The sequence below is a fragment of the Bombus vancouverensis genome, chromosome 9, assembly GCF_051014615.1.
Source record: "Bombus vancouverensis nearcticus chromosome 9, iyBomVanc1_principal, whole genome shotgun sequence".
Taxonomy (NCBI): Eukaryota; Metazoa; Arthropoda; class Insecta; order Hymenoptera; family Apidae; genus Bombus; species Bombus vancouverensis.
The window spans coordinates 16,677,997-16,696,679 of record NC_134919.1 but is presented as its reverse complement, the minus strand read 5'-3'; the positions used below and the strand labels follow the sequence as shown (position 1 = coordinate 16,696,679).

At 34.3% G+C, this 18,683-nt stretch overlaps 2 protein-coding genes and 1 long non-coding RNA gene across 3 annotated transcripts; all 3 read left to right on the top strand.

Annotated features, from left to right (window-relative positions):
* Positions 1-1,912: 1,912 nt before the first annotated feature.
* Positions 1,913-7,702, top strand: Jhbp16 (Juvenile hormone binding protein 16). Its single transcript, XM_033338162.2, has 4 exons — positions 1,913-2,290; positions 4,315-4,577; positions 4,973-5,084; positions 5,186-7,702. Exons 1-4 carry the CDS (start codon positions 2,218-2,220, stop codon positions 5,476-5,478), a joined length of 741 nt encoding a protein of 246 aa, XP_033194053.1. The 5' UTR covers positions 1,913-2,217; the 3' UTR covers positions 5,479-7,702.
* Positions 7,703-7,834: 132 nt separating this feature from the next.
* Positions 7,835-16,867, top strand: Jhbp2 (Juvenile hormone binding protein 2). Its single transcript, XM_033338258.2, has 4 exons — positions 7,835-9,521; positions 11,088-11,375; positions 14,038-14,187; positions 14,945-16,867. The coding sequence occupies exons 1-4, from the start codon at positions 9,356-9,358 to the stop codon at positions 15,094-15,096; spliced, it is 756 nt and encodes a 251-aa protein (XP_033194149.1). The 5' UTR covers positions 7,835-9,355; the 3' UTR covers positions 15,097-16,867.
* On the top strand, positions 16,421-18,205 carry LOC143303203 (uncharacterized). The gene is made up of 3 exons (XR_013059293.1): positions 16,421-16,484; positions 16,542-16,651; positions 16,879-18,205. It is a non-coding gene; the product is annotated as an uncharacterized LOC143303203 (long non-coding RNA).
* The last annotated feature ends 478 nt before the right edge of the window (positions 18,206-18,683 follow it).

Below are 18,683 nucleotides of genomic sequence, written 5' to 3'. Positions count from 1 at the left end.
TTAATGGAAATCGCGGATTTCTAAATGCAATGCAGGTATTTGATATAGAAGATGATACAACGGAATGAAAGATTGATTGTTATAATATGACGTTCCTGATAATGCTGGCAGACAATTTGCATTAATTTGTAATCATGCTTGTTGTATTTTGTAATCAGATTCTCGGTAGACTGAACGCTCGGTATGGATTCATATAAGAACGTATATTTACCTTCGATTTCGCTCCTGTTTTGATGTGCAATGAATGCGAAGAGATGTACATGTTGAACGAACGAAAAGTAACGTTTTAGCGAAAGCTAGAAATTGTTATTCAAATTATTTTTATCGCAAGTCCAAAGTCATATACTTTGTCTTATAAAGTTTGAACAATTTTTCACACGTACGACGTCGAATTATCCGTGAACGTTCGTGGTCAGGTTTTACTCGATTGTATGCATGGTGGTCTTCAGGAAGGTGCAAGGAAAATTCAAAATCGTTTAACATTAAATAATTCGATTAAAGGCGACTTTTTAAAAAGAAAACACTTCTTTAAATAAAAATGAACTATTTCATTTTCTGTAAAAGAATTCTCAAGTTCAAAACCGTCCATATCATTGCAGTATCTTCATATTCGCTCTTGAGACTGTTCCATCACGTCTAATAAAAGAAACTTTCTTTTTCTTTTTGAATTTACGAAATCCGAATTTGTATCAAACTGATACAAATAAAATTGAAAATTATAATGGATATCGCAAAGTAAGTTGCAACAAATGCTACAAATAATATACCTAACGCTGCGGTGCGTATATTCAGTCTTTAGAGTTATACTTCGAAGGCGATAGTCTCACATTTATTTAATTTCGAAAATAGGATCCTTTTTAAGTCGGTTATTTTCGAAATTTTGTTGCTACATCTCGTATAACGCGGATACATTATGTAAGGAACTTTCGCTTACTAAAGAGCTTACGTATTTTCTCACGTATGATACAAAAGGAGTCGCGATTAATTAAAAATCAAGTTAGTTTGCAATCTCTACATCATCCGTACATTCACGCGTTAGTAGACTCAATATTATTCGCGTCTATCCGTTCTTTCTATTTGATTCCGTTCTCACTATTTATCCGCCGTTTCTCGCACCTATTTCTTCGTTCTAATCTCTCATTAATACTTATTCGTTCTAATCTCTCGCTTTCTATTTATACATACCGAATATTTCACAATGCTAATACCGGTTACTTCGGTAATATCGTTTATCGTTTGTAGGAGTAACGGTATTTAACGTTATATTTTACATTTTATAACGTTACCTTAAATAAAATATTTTCTTAACGAAAATTGAAAATAACGTAAAGATCATTCGCGCGTTATTAACATCTATCGATAAAGGAAAGTGACTAGTTTCCCTGGAGTCGTGTTAGTAACGTTTTATTATGAATGCAAAACAGATTTGAAATCTTGGAGAACATTTTTACAATACTTAACGGGCAGTCCAGAAACGTTCAAACTTTATTTAGAAAATTTTCATTTCACGCAGATGTTTTGCCACAAATCGTTACTCTTGCGTGTCACACGTTAACAGCACTTAACATTTACCACGAGCTCCATTGAATCTTGTTTCGATCAAGTGTCCCTATATATATTTATCTATGTATACGTTCTTTTCACTTTCAAATCGAACTTCTTTCAAAATGAAGCATAGTTCGTGAAACGTTGTATAAATCGACGACTTCGCCACTAGAAGTTTAATAAGAAGACAATTTTAGTCTTAGATATCAAAGATGTCTTACGTTAGCTAGCAGCCTGTTTACAAAACAACTCCTTCTTCGTCGCTAGATCTAATTCTCTCCATTTACGCCATCGTTCAAGGATGTTGAAAATCCTTCAGAAAATTGTGATTGTACCAGTCATGTCACCATCCACGAACAAAAAAATACACGTTCGCTAGATTGCGAGAAAATAGAGCAGCAGAAAGTACAGTGTAAAATATTCCACCGTGGAAGATCGTTCAATTTTTTATTACTTGGTGTCGTTGATAAATGCGAACTGTGCCAGTTCTCGACGCTGGATTGTGTAGGATCGACCGAAAATCTTAGTACAAAAACCCAATACAGTTAACCTTTCTCTCAGATGTATGGTCGAGAGTGAAAGCGTAAGCATCGTTCGCGTTGCTCGGAATTACATTTTTCGTGCGTTTGGTCGCGAACGCGTTGCACCAGCAACACGTTATCGATCGTTGAGATGTCATCGCCGATCCAGATTTTCGTCATATTCATCTCCTTGTTTTGTGCATCATCGATAAGTGCAGACTTTGGTAAGCGAATGGCATTTCAAAGTTGAATTTCTTCCATCCAGACATTTTCGTTTTCTCGAAGCTGGAATCGAAACAGTGCTGTTATTGGTATTGGTATGATACGCGGATTCGATGGACCGAAGGATCGATTGGTGATTAGAATCGATCGTATCGCTAGGAATAATTGGAAGAATTAATTGCAGATTGGTTCGATAGTAGCAGTAGCTTTAATTTTTTTCGGTAGTTTATCGTCTTCCTTTTGGGATTACAAGAGTTTCGTTTCTTGCACGATGGTTCTTTATATATGGAATATTGTTGCTTATTTGGCTGAGTAGTATTTTGCTGGTTTTTCTCTTATGAGTAGAGAAAAGAAAAGGAAATGATATTCATGTTTCTGCCAGTGCGAGTAAAATTACGTTGGCCAAGATCGTACAGGCAAAGTGTAAAATCGTAAATGCAGTTTTCGCAATTCTTCATTGTTATTTGCTCGCGATGTTCGTTGTTTCTCTTTACGGGTTTTCACGTAACATCTTGACGAGTTACGCGAGAGAAGGTTTCGAAAAATGCCTCGTTAAAATATTACCACGATATTGAATAACACGACTTTCACCATGGGCCAACCTATTATTATCATCAATGCTTCCATTAAAGTAATAACAAGATTATAAAGTAAAGATAATAAGAACAAAATATTAATGTATTTAGCGAATCGATAAGAAAGTTTATTGCGATTAAACAATGAGTAATTGATTAAACTAATAACAGTGCGAGTTTTATGGACGAAAACTAAGGCGTCCTCAGGCGATCGATAATATCCTCGATATTTCAAGGTTCTCGATGAAAATGTGGTTTATCAATAAATATTGACAATACATATTGATCCTTTTAGCCGACAATCTCGAAATAATGACAATATACAGAGTGGTTGGTAAACATTTTTTTTTTAATTTATTTATCAAAATTACAATCAATTCTCGCGTTGAGAATTTTCAGTAATTTTTCTGGCGTGGCGCGGTGACATGGCTGATTATTTATAATAAGTTAATACTTATTATAGATAAGTATAATAACATTTTTTTTTAATTCTTTTTTCTAATTTTTCTATCGAGACAACGATCTACAGTGAGATCCGTTATAACGTACCGCGCGCGTACCGAACGAAAATTCAAAGTCGATTTTCTCGAAAACAAAGCCTCGAACGAAAAATTGTTATTCTATATTTTCGACTTCTTTTTTCGCGTAGAATCACCCCCTTTCCGCTTGTACCACCAGTTACCAACCACCCTGTATATTGATAGGGCCCTAAGGAATGCAATGAAGCGTAAGCGATGCGAGTGAAATTTTCTCAAATGATTCGGAACAATTGTAAGGAAATTGGGGTGAACGGATGGTCTGTTGCGAAAGAGGAAAACAGCATTTGATATATATTATAATTTCTTTGTGGTATTCGAAGAATAATAAAGCGTACGGAGTGTTTCGATCTATTTTCACGTTGTTTAGAAGAGAATTGCTATTTTTCAGAAGAAATAGAAAAGTATCGGAGAGTACAGCCGATTAATACCTATTTTACAATTATAATACTAATTATTTACATCTGTCACTAACATGTTTCTAAATGGTAATTTCGTATTCTCTCAACAGTAATGCCCCCTCCCCCCATCTTGTTGCGTTACTGTTTTTTATTGAAATAATAATTAGAATATTGCACGATATTGATACCACGATAACACTTTATATCTGCTTTTTTTTTCTTCTAATTTTCATAATTGCATGTTGCATCAAACACGTTCAAACACGTTGAAACTATTACGAACTAGATTACTGTATACTTAAAATGGTAACATAATTCTATGGTTTTCATGTTTCCAATTTATCTTCTCCTTTTTAGTTCAGGTAATCTAAAACGCCGTATCTAGCTTCATATTTCTTTTCTTTTTTTTTTTTTCTATTAAGAATTCGAAATCCTACGCGAGGTTTATTTCAGCTGTGCAAGTTTTAATGGATTTCTTCAATTACAGCGTCCTAACAGTACTTTCTTCTTTTAGAGGACTATTTCAAGAATTGTCATCCAAATGTGCCAGGATTCGATGGATGCATACGAGAAGCGTTAAATGCGGTTCGACCTTACTTCAAAACTGGCCTTCCCCAATACAATGTAGTCACCTTTGATCCACTTTTCGCCAAAGAAGTATCAGCGTCACGCGGAAATGACAAATTAGGCTTTACCTTAACGCTAAGGAACGTTACCGAGAGTGGATGGACTAACAGTAAAGTGACGAAATTCGTCAGTGACATACCGAATTACAAGGTAAGCAAAGATGCCTAAGCACTAAAGTCAAGTAGTAGAAAGCATAGTAGTTCCAACTTTCCCTTTTTCGAAATGTTTCCAACATAAGATCTTTATCTTTCTTATTGCAATGGTCTTTAAAGACTCGAAGGCAATCTATCAGCGCTGCTACAGCTGCGAACTAATAAAAATACACACTGGCCGTCTGTAAATCGTTGCAACGAAATTTCAAAGTTTCTGAAAATCGGTTCAAAGTGCGTCTCAACGCGATTCCTCTCTTACAGCGTCGAAACTGTCTATCTCTTTCGTAATACAAACGATAGATACTAACGTAACAATCGCAAAGAGAAAGACGAAGATTTACTGCGATACTAGTTACTAGTAACTATTAATTAAAAAATGATATTAATTTTTAGATAGTGTACACTCAGAGTTTCCCAGCAAAATTCCTGTCAGGTTGGTATGAGTTTAAAGGGACAGCACTAGGCTCCAGTATAAACAATAAGGGAAAATTCACGTTGGATCTTTGTAAGACAGAGTTTCGATATTACCTTTTTATCTGCGAACGATTTCAGAGTAATTTAACATGCACGAAAAATATAAAATTATCTCGTCTGTCTTGTTCTTAGATGATTACTTTCAAACGACCGTCGTTACCAGAAAACCAGGACAAAAGATTCGAGTCGATGTGGATGTACAACAGATCGGGGATTTGAAGCTTCATATCACAAATTTGCTATCCGGTCATAAAATACTCGAGAATATTCTCGATAAAATAATAAATGGCTCGTGGCAGCCAGGATTTGTGCTTACCAGACGTATAATCAACGAACTCGTTTCGAAAGGGTACACGGAGATTTTTGACGGCTCTTTTCGTAATTTTCCTTTCGACAAAATCATCAAACCGAGACCTACGAGATAACTCTGCGAGGGTTGTGTCACGATTCTTTGTTTAATTCTTTTGTAAAATGTAACTTTCGAGAGATAAAGACGGTTGTGATATCGAAGTTGTAACTTTTTAATTTTGGCTCGTTTAATACGAAGAATAGAAATTTATCTAAGTAGCTTCCAAATTATTTTCTTTCTGTTCTATATGTGCTCTATACTGTTCTATGTGTTGGTAAAAATAGTTCATTATGCAGTTTACGTTATCTATTTTTATTTCAAAACTACTTCGCGACTTATGACGCATTTGAACTTTAGATCGAAAAAATTATATTTTACACGAGACTTTTATAAAGAATCATACGTGTTTACAGATTTCGATATAATTTTATTGAAGAAGCTGGTGAATACTTTTGGGCATCACTTGGTACTTCGTATTTTTGGATATTTTGTATTTTTGGTCGACACTTTGGTATTTGCCAGAAATATTTCTTTATCGTTTGATTTTATTTTATACACGTTTTGTAAGAAATAGGAAAGGGGGAAATGATAAAACATAAGTGAAAAAGAAGGATACGAATCTCATGTGTGAGGCAAAAGAAAGATAATTACAAATCAGCTAGATTCTTTTTAATTCGGAGAATATCGATTACTTATACAAGTGAGATCGATAAGAAGAGATGTGTTTATTATGTAAAAAGCGAGATTCTAATTAGAAGACTGCAAATTCTCTGGACTAAACTAAACGTGGAGAGACATTTTTTCATTTTCTTGAAGAAAGTCTTCATACAAAATGAATCACGAATGACATACTTACACGTTCCGATAAAAAACCAGGATACGGAAATTATAGGTTTCCGTAAACGTTTGATACGTAGAAAATAGCGATTTTAAGAGAAGTAGAAAGGGCTGATTGAATTTTTAAAAGCAAACACAAATTTATAGTTATTTCCTGGTTGTCTCTTACGTATTTTTAGTTACTCCACCTGCTGATCTTTTGTCAGACAATTTTGCAACAGATAATGCAATTAATTCTAGTTATTCCTCTTTTTCAAGTGTTTTTATTTTCTTCGCGGTCTAATGCAAATATTCAGACCTGTTAGTTTCATACGAACGAGAAACTGAATTTTCATCTCTTTATTGGCTATTCATCGAATGAAAAATCCCATCGGTCGATACATCTATTCTACTCGTAACTTCTATTCTTCGATCGTATCTATCGACATGTCCATTGAGTAAGACCACACAATTGGCTTTTTACGATAGCAAATTACGATTCAAGGATTATTCAAGAGCTTCTCGGAAATCGCGAATCTTCTCTTCTTCCGTTCGTACTAACGAACGTAACGAAGCGAACACGAGACTTTCTTCCTCTGTCAGGATAGCTGTTCGCCTTGAGAGGCTGACGGTCTCTGACCTCGCATTCTCATGGTGCGTCGACTCTCATCGGACACTGTCGATAATTTGCGTTAAAAGGAAGACATTAGGTAACAGAGGTACCGACTTTGAAAATGCCCCTGCGAAACGTCGTTGTCTTTTTTTGTAACGAAAAATAAATGGACCATCTTGTGCGGTTTCTATCGAACGATCTTCGTGGATTAAAGTTGAATCGTTCTTTAATTCGACGATATGTTTGGAATTGGAAAAACTTGATTTTTTAAAAAACGAAACATTCGATGTAATTTTGTTATTCTTCGTTCTCCTCTTATTTCCAGCCATAGAAATCTCACTGGTTATCTATTTGTAGAATTAATTACGAGTAATTTTACTCTACTCTCAAATTTTCGATTCTTATAGGGGTAGAAGGTACGATAGTCAGGGAAACGCGATTAAACTTCGGAAAAATATCGCTGCTAAAGTATCGCTTCTAAAAGATATCGATGTTTCTAATACGATTTTATTACGAATCGTTAACCTTAAGATTTCAAATATTTTAGATTCGTGCGTTTGCGTATAATGTAACACCGTACGAAAGCATTACGGTTAATAACGCTCGATCATGATCGATTCCTATCGTGAGCACGAGTTACGGTGCTTATTAACGGTGCTTAACATTCTTCGCTAAACGCGCCAACTTCTCTGACGTCTACCATTCACATCCGCTTACTTTCATCGTACCTTGATCAAACTTTTATCGTTCGTTATAATAAATGTGTTCCGTATATATTAGTAATATATAAATGTGTTCGGTGTTTTAACGTATGTTAAACAAATATTGTTGGTTATATTGTATTTTAATAAAGTTATGTTATATTTTTCAAGTTGAAGCTATTTTTAAAACGAATTATTCCTTCGCAGACGATCAGAAACTTTACTATCATAGTTCTCGAAACGATAACAATCTTCCAGAGAATTAATTTCTGTAAATTAATTTCTTTCTGTAGAAAATTGCCATTTACTTCGAAGATCAGCAAGCTTCTCAAGGGAAGATTAGTTCATTGACAAACCGTGTTTCCAAGATACTTTGTTATCTATTTTGTTAAGCCATATACCTAGTTGTAACTAGAAATTCGTAAGAATCTCGACAATGTCGGTGATTAGCGCCACTTTTCGTATATCAGTTCGTCTCTATCGTTTTCCACGGGTAGAAGAAAGTCGCGACTATGGAAACTGTGAGAAAGTTAGCCACTAAAATAATTAACACGTATCGTGCTCTGTATCGATCGCGTCGATGCAATGCTTTCAGAGAAGAAAGAAGGAGGAAAGTACGAATTTATGAGAATTGTTTCTTCGGAGACCAGCTTGCGCTTTCTAACGCCATCACGAGAAACGCTGTAAACATCGACCTCTATACAACGTAACGATCCTGAACGAAATTAATCCTGAAGAAGACGAAATCTTTTTACCAGCTTTTATTTTCCATGTATCGATATACGACATTCGCGGCTATAATAATTTTGTAAAATAAGGATCGTTTGCAATTACAATTTTTCTTTTTAAATAACATCGAAATAAATTCGAACGGAATAAATATATTAATACGATACTAATTTATAATATACGCTTAATATTGTAATGCATTTGGATACTTTGCTTTGCAGAAGAAAACGCTATATCTATGCTAATTTAATTTCTCTAACGGATAATTTTTCGTATTACAATTAATTTCTAAATAACCGTAAATAGTTTAGAAAAAGCATTGTACAAATTAAAAAAATTGTAGGTTTAAAAATTCTAGTCCGCGATCTAATCGTCGAAGCCTAACGGTTGCATCTTTATACGCGCGTTGAAGTCACCAGCGGTGCTATCGTTTACCGGCGGCGCTGTTTTACCGACGTCGACTTTCGACTGTGTCATTTCTGAACTCTTTCAAAAACTTCTGTACCATTGCGTTAAGTCTGTTCGCTGTTTTACGCGCATTGAAAAATACATTATTGTATCGGTATCAATATCGGTATACAAATATCAATATAGTAAAATAAACGAACACCACGTTAAATACAAGAATATTCTGTTACATACTAATAGAAAATAACATGTTACGATATGCAATGCTAAAGCACTTGACCTATGCTTGTCCTAATATAATTTCGTCGATTTTCTTTACCTTTTGTTTCGTCGATTTTCTTTAGCTTTCGTTTCGTCGAGTTAATCGATTTGCTTATCTATAACTATGCTACTACGAAGCCCGTGTAACGCAATGTTTTCGGAACTTAATTCACAAACAACTCGTCAGTGCTTAATTTCGACATCGAAGAAAGTCCTTCAAAAGGGAGGTGCTCGATCCATCGTTGGATTCTGTTTTGTTCTTCGTGTACAAGCGTCGAAGGCAAAGCGGGGGCAATGTCAAGGTGCTATAAGGCTTGGCGCATCCCTGACCGTCGGTCATTCCACGCGGAGAAATTCGATCGACACGGAGAAGGTTCGGGGAACGTCGACATACAGGAGCCAACGATCTGAAACCGAAGACAACGATGAAGAGCATCTTGTTGGTGTGCGCGTGTTCGTTGCTGATCGGCGTACAGGCCATCGGTAGATACAGAGGATTAGAGTTTTTAGAACCTTGCTCCAGCAGGGACTACAATATCGAGAGTTGCCTCGCTAGGTCAGCCAATGCTCTCACCGAACACTTCCGGCATGGTAAGAAATTATTTGCGTTAAACTTTTTGGCCAAGTTTAGTGGAATAATTAATTTAACCTAGATTAACGTCTGATTTTTAATATTGTTAATATTTATCATCCGCGTGTATTTAGGTTTTTAACGGAATATATCGATTAAACGTTTGTTAGCAGAAATCTTAAAATAGATAGGAAAATTATACTTGTTGAGTATCCTTCGGATTGTAAATTTTTAGCGAAAGCAGGATTTTGAAAAAGTTACGCGTGTTTTACACTTTTTAGTGTTGCTACAGAGACTACCTCGGGAAGAGTGCCGGGATCAAAATCCTCTTCTAACGGTACCTATCTTGTAGAAACTCTCATGGGAATATCGATATTCTACTACGCATAATTACGTAATTGCGGAATTAACGTAACTCTAGAACTAAACTGTAAAGTTTAATCGTTAAACAAATGTTTAGTTTAATTATCTTCAGACATTTTACCTGTTATTTAGTAAGTCGATAATCGTCTACACGTTTTACGATTTATTTCGATTTATTCCGTTTTATTTATTGTTACTTAAACATACACTAACCTCGTATACGTCGAGTTCTTGCTTAATACGTATAAGACTTTAAAAGGTACAATGATCGCTTACGTAAAGGTATCTTACTTTTTCCAAATGTATCAAAATAATTTCTCCGATATTTATAAATATATTTGCAAATAAACAATTGTTCTCTCCTACCCTTAACAAACTCTTTTCTGAAAATATGAAAAAACACGTTCTCCGATAAAATTTTATTTCGATCGTTTCATTCAACTCTAAATTTCGTTCGTATCTGGAATCTGTGACTTTTCTCTCGATCATTCGCCGCAAGACACCTGATAGATCGCAGTGACCAAGTTGCATTACACACTTGCCCGAGATCCGTAGACCCATTTTCTAAAAGTAGGATTCGCGTGTCATGCGGTGAAAAATACGGAAGTCGAAAGTCGGGAATTACAGATTGCGGGAGCACGTGGTATCGTTGAGAACGAGTGAAAAAAAGAAACATCGAGCGCCAAAGAAGCAGGTTATAACGGTGTATTCGAATGGTCACCCAGTGTCCTACATTCCACTAGAACTACGCGTTGCAGTACGATGGAATAGGCTCGGTTTACTCGAGAACATTGAATAAAACATCGCAGGAATTTTTAACATCGAAGCGTTCATCTTTATCTGACATTTATAAGAATTTTTTTCTTGCTATTCTTGATAAATGATATAACAATAAACAAACGTAGACAGAGCTGCAATCGATCGATTAATCTTTTTCCTCCTTTCGCTGTTCCTTTTAATTATAAGCACAAAATTCACGTTCATTCACATCTGCAACACGTGAAATGGAAAAAAGATATCTTTTATATCTCTCTAAATATAAATCAAAACACATCAATTTTCTCGAGTATTTTCAACCATCCCAAAATTTTCTTTCGCATCGTTCGATATTTAAACGATATTTAAATTTCCTAATTTCGACGATAACCAAAGAAAACACGAAATTAACTTCAAACTGCCTGATACAGATCGAACGTGTTAATTTAGCGATTATCGAACCTCAGGTTTACCGCAATTGGGCTATCCAGAGGTGGAACCCATTATCCTTGACGAACTCCATATCGCACTTGGTGGGGGACCGGATGGCTACAGGGCTCAGTTTAAGAACATTACAGCAAGAGGAGTTTCTACGTTACGAGTGACTGGTTTGAGGGCCAGATTATCGGAAGACGAGGTGCAGCTGCAATTAGCCCTCAGCATTCCGAAAATCAGAGCTGCTGCCAAGTACAGGTCTAGCGGTACCTTGCTGTTGGTGAAAGCCAGCGGTGCTGGTGACTATTGGGGTGAATATGGTAAGGAACGATAGTTATTTTTAACGTAATTGTCAATGGAGAATGTAGTGGTAATCTGTGATATTTACTGATTATTAACGTGGTAATAAAGTGTACAGGATGGTTGGTAACTGGTGGTACAATCGAAAAGGGGGTGATTCTACGCGAAAAAAGAAGTCGAAAATGTAGAATACAAATTTTTCGTTCGAGGCTTCGTTTTCGAGAAAATCGACTTTGAATTTGCGCTCGGTACGCGTGCATTTTATCGCGTCTCGTTATAACGGATCTCACTGTAGATCGTTGTCTCGATGGAAAAATTAAAAAAAAAAGGAATTAAACAAAATTTTTTATTCTATATTTTCGACCTCTTTTTTCACGTAGAATCACCCCCTTTTCGTTTGTACCACCAGTTACCAACCACCCTGTATATTGATATAGCAAATATCAGTGTCAGGGCCGGCGTGCCCGTTTGCGGGGCCTGAATACACATTCAAATCCTACACTTAAATTTTACAACGAGCAATTACTTATTTACGAATGCTGTTACGTATTATATATTTTTTATAAGCAGTTTTTTAAACAAATCCGAATAATATTTTTTCGCATGCTTAATTCGCTTTCAAGGGACAAAAACTTCAATGTAAGTAGACAATTTGTAATCGTGTATGACTTTTGCAAAAAACCATTGATGTAGTTTAATTTCCCCAAAATAGTACATTTCTCTGAAAATGCCTGGATCTTTTTATCTAAAGTAGAATCCAGAATACGAGGACTTTATGGAGTTACACTAAACTGTCATGATTTTTGTCACTCCTTTAAACTGAATCGTCGCTACTAAAAAAATGTCTTGCATCTGTTAATGGTATCGTCATCCTGTAAAAAGTTAATCAAAATCGGTGTTTTTTAATTGCGCTGCCTCTCAAAACGCGGGGCCGGGTTCCGGCAAACGCGTTGAACCTGCCTTGCGCCGGCCCTGATCGCTGTAGTTAAGACGAATCGTAAAGATTGCCAACACTTTTGCTTTGCCGATAGTCGAATTATCGTAAAGAATTGCAATATCAGAAATTTGCAACCGTATAGATGGTAAATTTTCCTGTATTCTACGTAAGATTGAATTTCGATTGCTGGGTTAAATAACGTTAATCTAATTATCGAAATGTTAAATTTGCCTATCGTACCAACATTGGTAAACTATCGAACGTTACAATTGCAAGAGCCGTAGAATACTACGATGAACCGTAGAATAGATACTTCGAGTGAAATGATTCGAGTTCAAATGGGTTACTCATGAGATAAAGTATCAATTAGATGGCTGCGAGTAGAAGCGGGTTGTGACGGTGAGCAATTATAATTGAAGAGATAAATAAACAGCGATGGTGGAACATCGTGGGCTAAGTGAAAAGGTAAAAGTCACTAGCGTCCTCAACTTTCACCATCGACGTAATGGAAATTTGTTTTCAGCTGATTTTTATGTTCCGTACCGCAGGCAATACTGTGCCGAATTCGCAACAATGTCTATTTAATTATAGAAACGATAATTTTAACGATAACATTGTTCCATATTAACAGAAAAAATTTTTAGAAAAGATTTTCTTTTGCTAAAAATTATCTTCCAGTGCCGGAAGATTGAGTAGCAATGAAGTATCTGTAATGAATTGGAAAAGTACATAAACACTGATGTTAAAGATTCTTCATTTGCGTAATACAACACCCGTTTTTAGAAGAGAAAACAAAAGGCTGGTATTCTTTTACTCGGAAAAATTAATTCACATAAGAATTTAAAAATTCTTTCAAAAATTCGGCATACGTAAGATACAAATATGAATAATACAATAATCCTATAGTCGATTTATTTATTTATACAACAAAATTATTCAGAATTGTATACATACACAGAGTGGTTGGTAACTGATGGTACACGCGGAAAGGGGGTGATTCTACGCGAAAAAAGAAGTCGAAAATATAGAATACAAATTTTTCGTTCGAGGCTTTGTTTTCGAGAAAATCGACTTTGAATTTTCGGTCGGTACGCGTGCACTTTATCGCGTCTCGTTATAACGCATCTCACTGTAGATCGTTGTCTCGATTGACGTTATTTTTTTAATTTTTTAAATTTTTATTCTATATTTTCGACTTCTTTTTTCGCGTAGAATCACCCCCTCTCCGCTTGTACCACCAATTACCAACCACTCTGTGTATACATTTTTAATTTATCATACATTCGTTCATTTCAAAGTATTGAGAGATAGTTTTCAATGAAAATATGGTAATAAATTGTTGAAAAAGTGTGAAAAATATAAGTTCTTTTCGTTTAATGCGACACAAAATGTTTACCTAAAGAAACGTAAAAAGATATGGACAATGTGTGCATCGTGAGAGACACTGAGCTTATCTTCGCGCGAATGGTAACGTTGACCTCTAATTAATTCGCCTTGTAGAATGCAACCAGTTTGGTATAATTGCACTTTGCTGTTTGCAACGCAGAGCGCAAACCTCTTGGTCAATGTGCAGATCTTCAAACATAAATTTTTGCTATTGGTAGGGAAATAGTATAATTTTCGCAGGATTTATAAGCGTATAAATTCTGTGATTAATGGAAAAAAATTGCTTAGAATTCTACCTGTCAAGTATATAAAAAAAAAGATCTACTTAGATTTAAAAGCAAATCTTTTTATGATTACAGAAGGTGTAAAGGCAAAAGTATTCATCCGGGCGAAGCCATTCGCTGCTCAAGGTCGCAATTATTTAAGGTTGCAGCAACTTAAAATGGACTTTAGCGTGCAGAATATTAAGATGGGCGTCGAAAATGTTCGTGACAGCAACGCCATTATTCGTAAGTTTTTTTCTACAGAATTAATGGATTAAATCACGCAAATGTATGCACTAATCTTAACTAAGATTTAACTGTTCAAAATGTAATTTAATTCGGTAAAAACTACGTTTCAAATTTGATCGACCTTTGATCGAATAGATTATAGCGTTGCCAATTTTGTAAAAAGGGTGACGAATATATCGATAGAGATCTTTACAGTCAGTTTGCTAGAAGAACGACATACGCGTATTAAGCGTACATATCTATGTATATTTAAAAGATTCTTGATTTTCTCAAAAATTCATTCTAAGAGCGAACTCTTCCAACAACAGAGTCGTCTTACTTGATAGAATTATGATATTTAAAATAAGAAAAACGTTAGAAGTAAAACATTATTTTATTTCTTTGTTTAACTACTAAGCGAGACTGTTACGTAAACGGCAAAAGCGGAGAATCTTCTTCACCACCAAATGATATAATTATTAGTAATTTACTTTAAGTTTATCTTAGTCTTTCTAATGGTGTGTTCTTCTTCTACAAATCAACTGAATATCTATCTAAGCAATCAGTTTTTGATGGAAATCAACGAGTAAATTGCTGTATGTATAACATGCTGTATGTACATGTAAACATTCATGAAAATCGTGGTATTATGCGTATAAGCTTACATAAAATCTTGGTTCTATCGGATGTGAGCGTTAAAGTCGATCTCAAACAATCTTAATTACCGTGTTTAATCATGTTTAATAAGAGTTTTTCTTTCTCTATGTTATTTCAGTGGCAGCATTAAATCTCTTCATTAACACCAACAGCCAAGAATTGTTAAAAGAGATGAAACCTGATCTAAGGAGGAAATTAGTTCAGGTAATGACAAGCTTCGTTGAGAGGATCTTTGCTCAGGTACCGTACGATGCGTGGATCATCGATTGAATCGATTAAAATTGCATCATATCTGTCGATAGTCACTTAAGGAAAAAGGATCACCAAATATCTTGCGACGCATCGATTAAAAAATAAGAAGTTTATGCATACGAAAGATACAACGACGAAAATGTTATCTTTATGTTCTTTTCTTTTTTAGAAGATTTTTTTGTCCACTAGGAAACGGATGAAATGGGCAGCAAAATTGAGTTTTATAAATATTTATTAATTTGTATATAATTTGTATTTAAATTTGTATTTTGTTAAAATCGACGACTGAGAATCACAATGTTGAAAGCCAGTCTATTGCTAATTTTCATAAGATAGTGTCCTGCATTTATTATTATAAAGCAGCTGTATTGTGGTGTAAAACGTACCGTGGCTGAGATTAAAGTTATACAGTTAATTTTTACAGTTTTTTATTAAACATAAGATTAAATTAGTCGAGCTGCGATAATTTCGAATCTTGAAGTAATTCGAACTTAAGGTATTTCAACCTGATAAGCTTACTTTCGCATTATTTATGTCACTTATACGAATGTAAAATGTTGTAGACATTATGTAAGTGTATGTATGATAGTTCTAAGGAATGGATGATTTGCAATAACAATTTAAATGCCATCGAATTGGACTAATCACGTTATGTTATGTATTCGCGTGTTCATCGATTGCATTGTTACGATTTATGACTAACTGAAGAATGAGAATGACGGAAGCTGAATTATCGTTTAATATTCTTATCGTGCCAGTAAATTGGCATTCGTAACGATCGCAGCTTTCTCCGTTTTCATTTTTTAGTTTATAACGTGTGCTTCACACAATATATTTTTGTATACCTTGCTTCATGTTATACGTTTCGCGTTATCATTCGTTTTATATTCTCCCATGTGTTTTGACTATTTCGTTTCTACCGAATTCTATAATGAGCTTTCAAATCTATTTTAGACTGAAAAACAGATCGAACGACGTTATTAATACGAAGCTAGAAACAGTTTATTTTCTGGTATTTAAGAATTATGATGCAATGGTCGTTACATATGTATGTATGATTGCAAATAACACGTGTAAAATGAATCGAAATTGCAATCGCTAATTACATATTAAAATAGGAATTTCCACGAAGGAAAATCCTATGATTTATGAATTATTCACTATACGTGTACACGTTTCGTATTTAGAACGTATACAATCTTAAAATCCTCTCAGTACGTCGACGAATAGAATATTAGAGAGAAGAAGGCAGTTTGAAGAAATAATCGTTTGTAACATTACGGCAAACTTACACATTTAATACGAGAAGGCATCGTTCACTTTTGTCACACACGTTTGTTAACGAAATAAGCGAAAAGTCATCATTTTTCAAACTCAAACGGATGAATCCACAGCGTCTGCGAAAGGTATTTGCGCGTCGTTGTGTTTATTATGATATTTACGTACTAATTAATTATATCCAGGTATATGGAATTTCGTATTATTTGGTAAAACTTTCATACGGGTGCAAAAATGTAATATTACGAAAACGAAATGTAAAACCCGATGAAAAGTGCATCATTGAGAAGCAAAGGTGCGCGTAATTATTTTTCGTAGCTACTATACGTACAAAATTTAATAGCCTTAAATATAGAATCGGAAAATGTTTTCCAAGTTAACGTTTTAAATTCTAAAATTGTATATAGTCGATATTTAACTCGTGCTATTTCCATTTACATGATATTTCACGCATTTGTAATATTTACAATCCATTTAACTAAGCTAATTATATTGTATTAACAATTCATGATATTTGAATAGAAATTTAATGCAACACACGGTAAAAGATAAATGACAACTATTACGCTGCTTGCTTCACTAAATTTAATAATTTCTTCAATGAAACGTCTCGTTACAAGCGTGTCTATTTGTCATCTTGCAATTTATCAATTTCAATGAACGAGTGTCGTGACTTTTAATAGAGTTCGTGGAAACTATACAAAATAGAAGAAACGAGAAGAATAATTAATGATTTCGACGTTTGCGACGTTCCGAAGTTCCGGAGCCTTTCGTGAAGATGATTATGCACGCCCGTCATTGTTCCTCGGATGGCAGACGAGAAAAATTAATGAAATTACCAATATGATTGGTCACATGATCTAATTAATATCGAATCATGCGCACGAAATGACAAAATAAACTTACAATGCGATCGGTTGATCGTTAATTTCACTGTTTTTCCTTTCCATGTCTTCTCTTATAATATGAAATATAATATTTGTACGTTGTACAAGGATAGAAGATATTCTCTTCTTGTAATAAAAACCGTATCACTTTTGCAACGTATCACGTCTGCAAAGAACGGAGAAAGGTGAAAAATAATATTTGTTAATTTTTAATCGTAAATGACATTGTTCGTCGCTGAAACAACTCGTTACCTTCAGATCATTTTTTCGGTCTTGTCCAGAAGAAAAATTAAACTTCCGATTTTTTTAACTCGTTCCAATGTAGTAAACAGAGAAAGTACCAAACCAGATATGATTGTTAATTACACGACATAAAATATATATAAAATATACATAGGTATATATATCGCACGCAAGAATTATTCAGGTTATAACAGATAAGATGCAGGAAAATTTGTATTCTTAATCTAAGATGTTGTAGTATTCCTCGATTAATCATAAAATAATTATTTACATGCATAAAAGTACTATAGTTGTAAGAATATTTTCACGTGTAAATTAATACACACACAAATACATGTAAATAATATTTCTGCCAACGTTTATAAAAAAGGTAATCAATAATTCATGTTTTTAAAGAAGCAGATAAAGACACTGGTACTCCTTGAGTTTATGTTCTTATTGTGGTTTAACTCGAACAACACGATTCGAAGGTGGCAATTTTTATAACGCAATCCTACAATTAACGAGAAAGTATTCGTTTTCGGCATTTGCTTTTGGATATGATAATGGAAAGAAACACGAATGAAATTAAACAGTAGGGGACACGAAACTTTTTTTCTCTCAATATCGACCATTTATTTCTTATTTTTCAACAGTAATTTTCTTTATGATCATTTTGATATTTCCATGACATTTTGCTGAAATTTTTTCTGAAGGAATGCTCGATACATTGATTCATATTTATACGTAAGCTTGTTATTATTTATGTGTAATATTATATAAGAAGCGTTAAAACATATCCAGAGAAATAAGTTCGTTATTTTTAATAATCTAAATTATAATATAATTGAAATAAATTATCGTTACATAAAATACCGTTTTTGAGAGTTTTGTTCTTTGGAGTAAATAACGTTAGATTACAACTAATGGAGAATCGTTTATCTTTGCTGAAATTTTATAACTCGTTATAGTAAATAGTTAAAAATAGGCGTCCTTGCCAAAACTGTATTACATTTAATTATATTTCACAAACGTTTATAGAATTCGGCAAGAAATTTTAATGAAATTTGACAAACTCCATTTCGATTCTATTTTTCAAATTGTCAATTAATTCTTTCAACGTTAAACCGTTTACTCATAAATAGTCCAATTAGGATGTATTAGATTTATTTGTTTTCTTCTTTAACTCTTCTACACCACTAATGGCATGTTTAAAGC

Coding starts and splice junctions, on each gene's coding strand:
- Jhbp16 (XM_033338162.2), top strand. CDS start 2,218: ATGTCATCGCCGATCCAGATTTTCGTCATATTCATCTCCTTGTTTTGT. Junction 2,291..4,314: donor ATCGATAAGTGCAGACTTTG/GTAAGCGAATGG, acceptor TTCTTCTTTTAG/AGGACTATTTCAAGAATTGT. Junction 4,578..4,972: donor GTGACATACCGAATTACAAG/GTAAGCAAAGAT, acceptor ATTAATTTTTAG/ATAGTGTACACTCAGAGTTT.
- Jhbp2 (XM_033338258.2), top strand. CDS start 9,356: ATGAAGAGCATCTTGTTGGTGTGCGCGTGTTCGTTGCTGATCGGCGTA. Junction 9,522..11,087: donor CACCGAACACTTCCGGCATG/GTAAGAAATTAT, acceptor ATCGAACCTCAG/GTTTACCGCAATTGGGCTAT. Junction 11,376..14,037: donor TGACTATTGGGGTGAATATG/GTAAGGAACGAT, acceptor TTATGATTACAG/AAGGTGTAAAGGCAAAAGTA.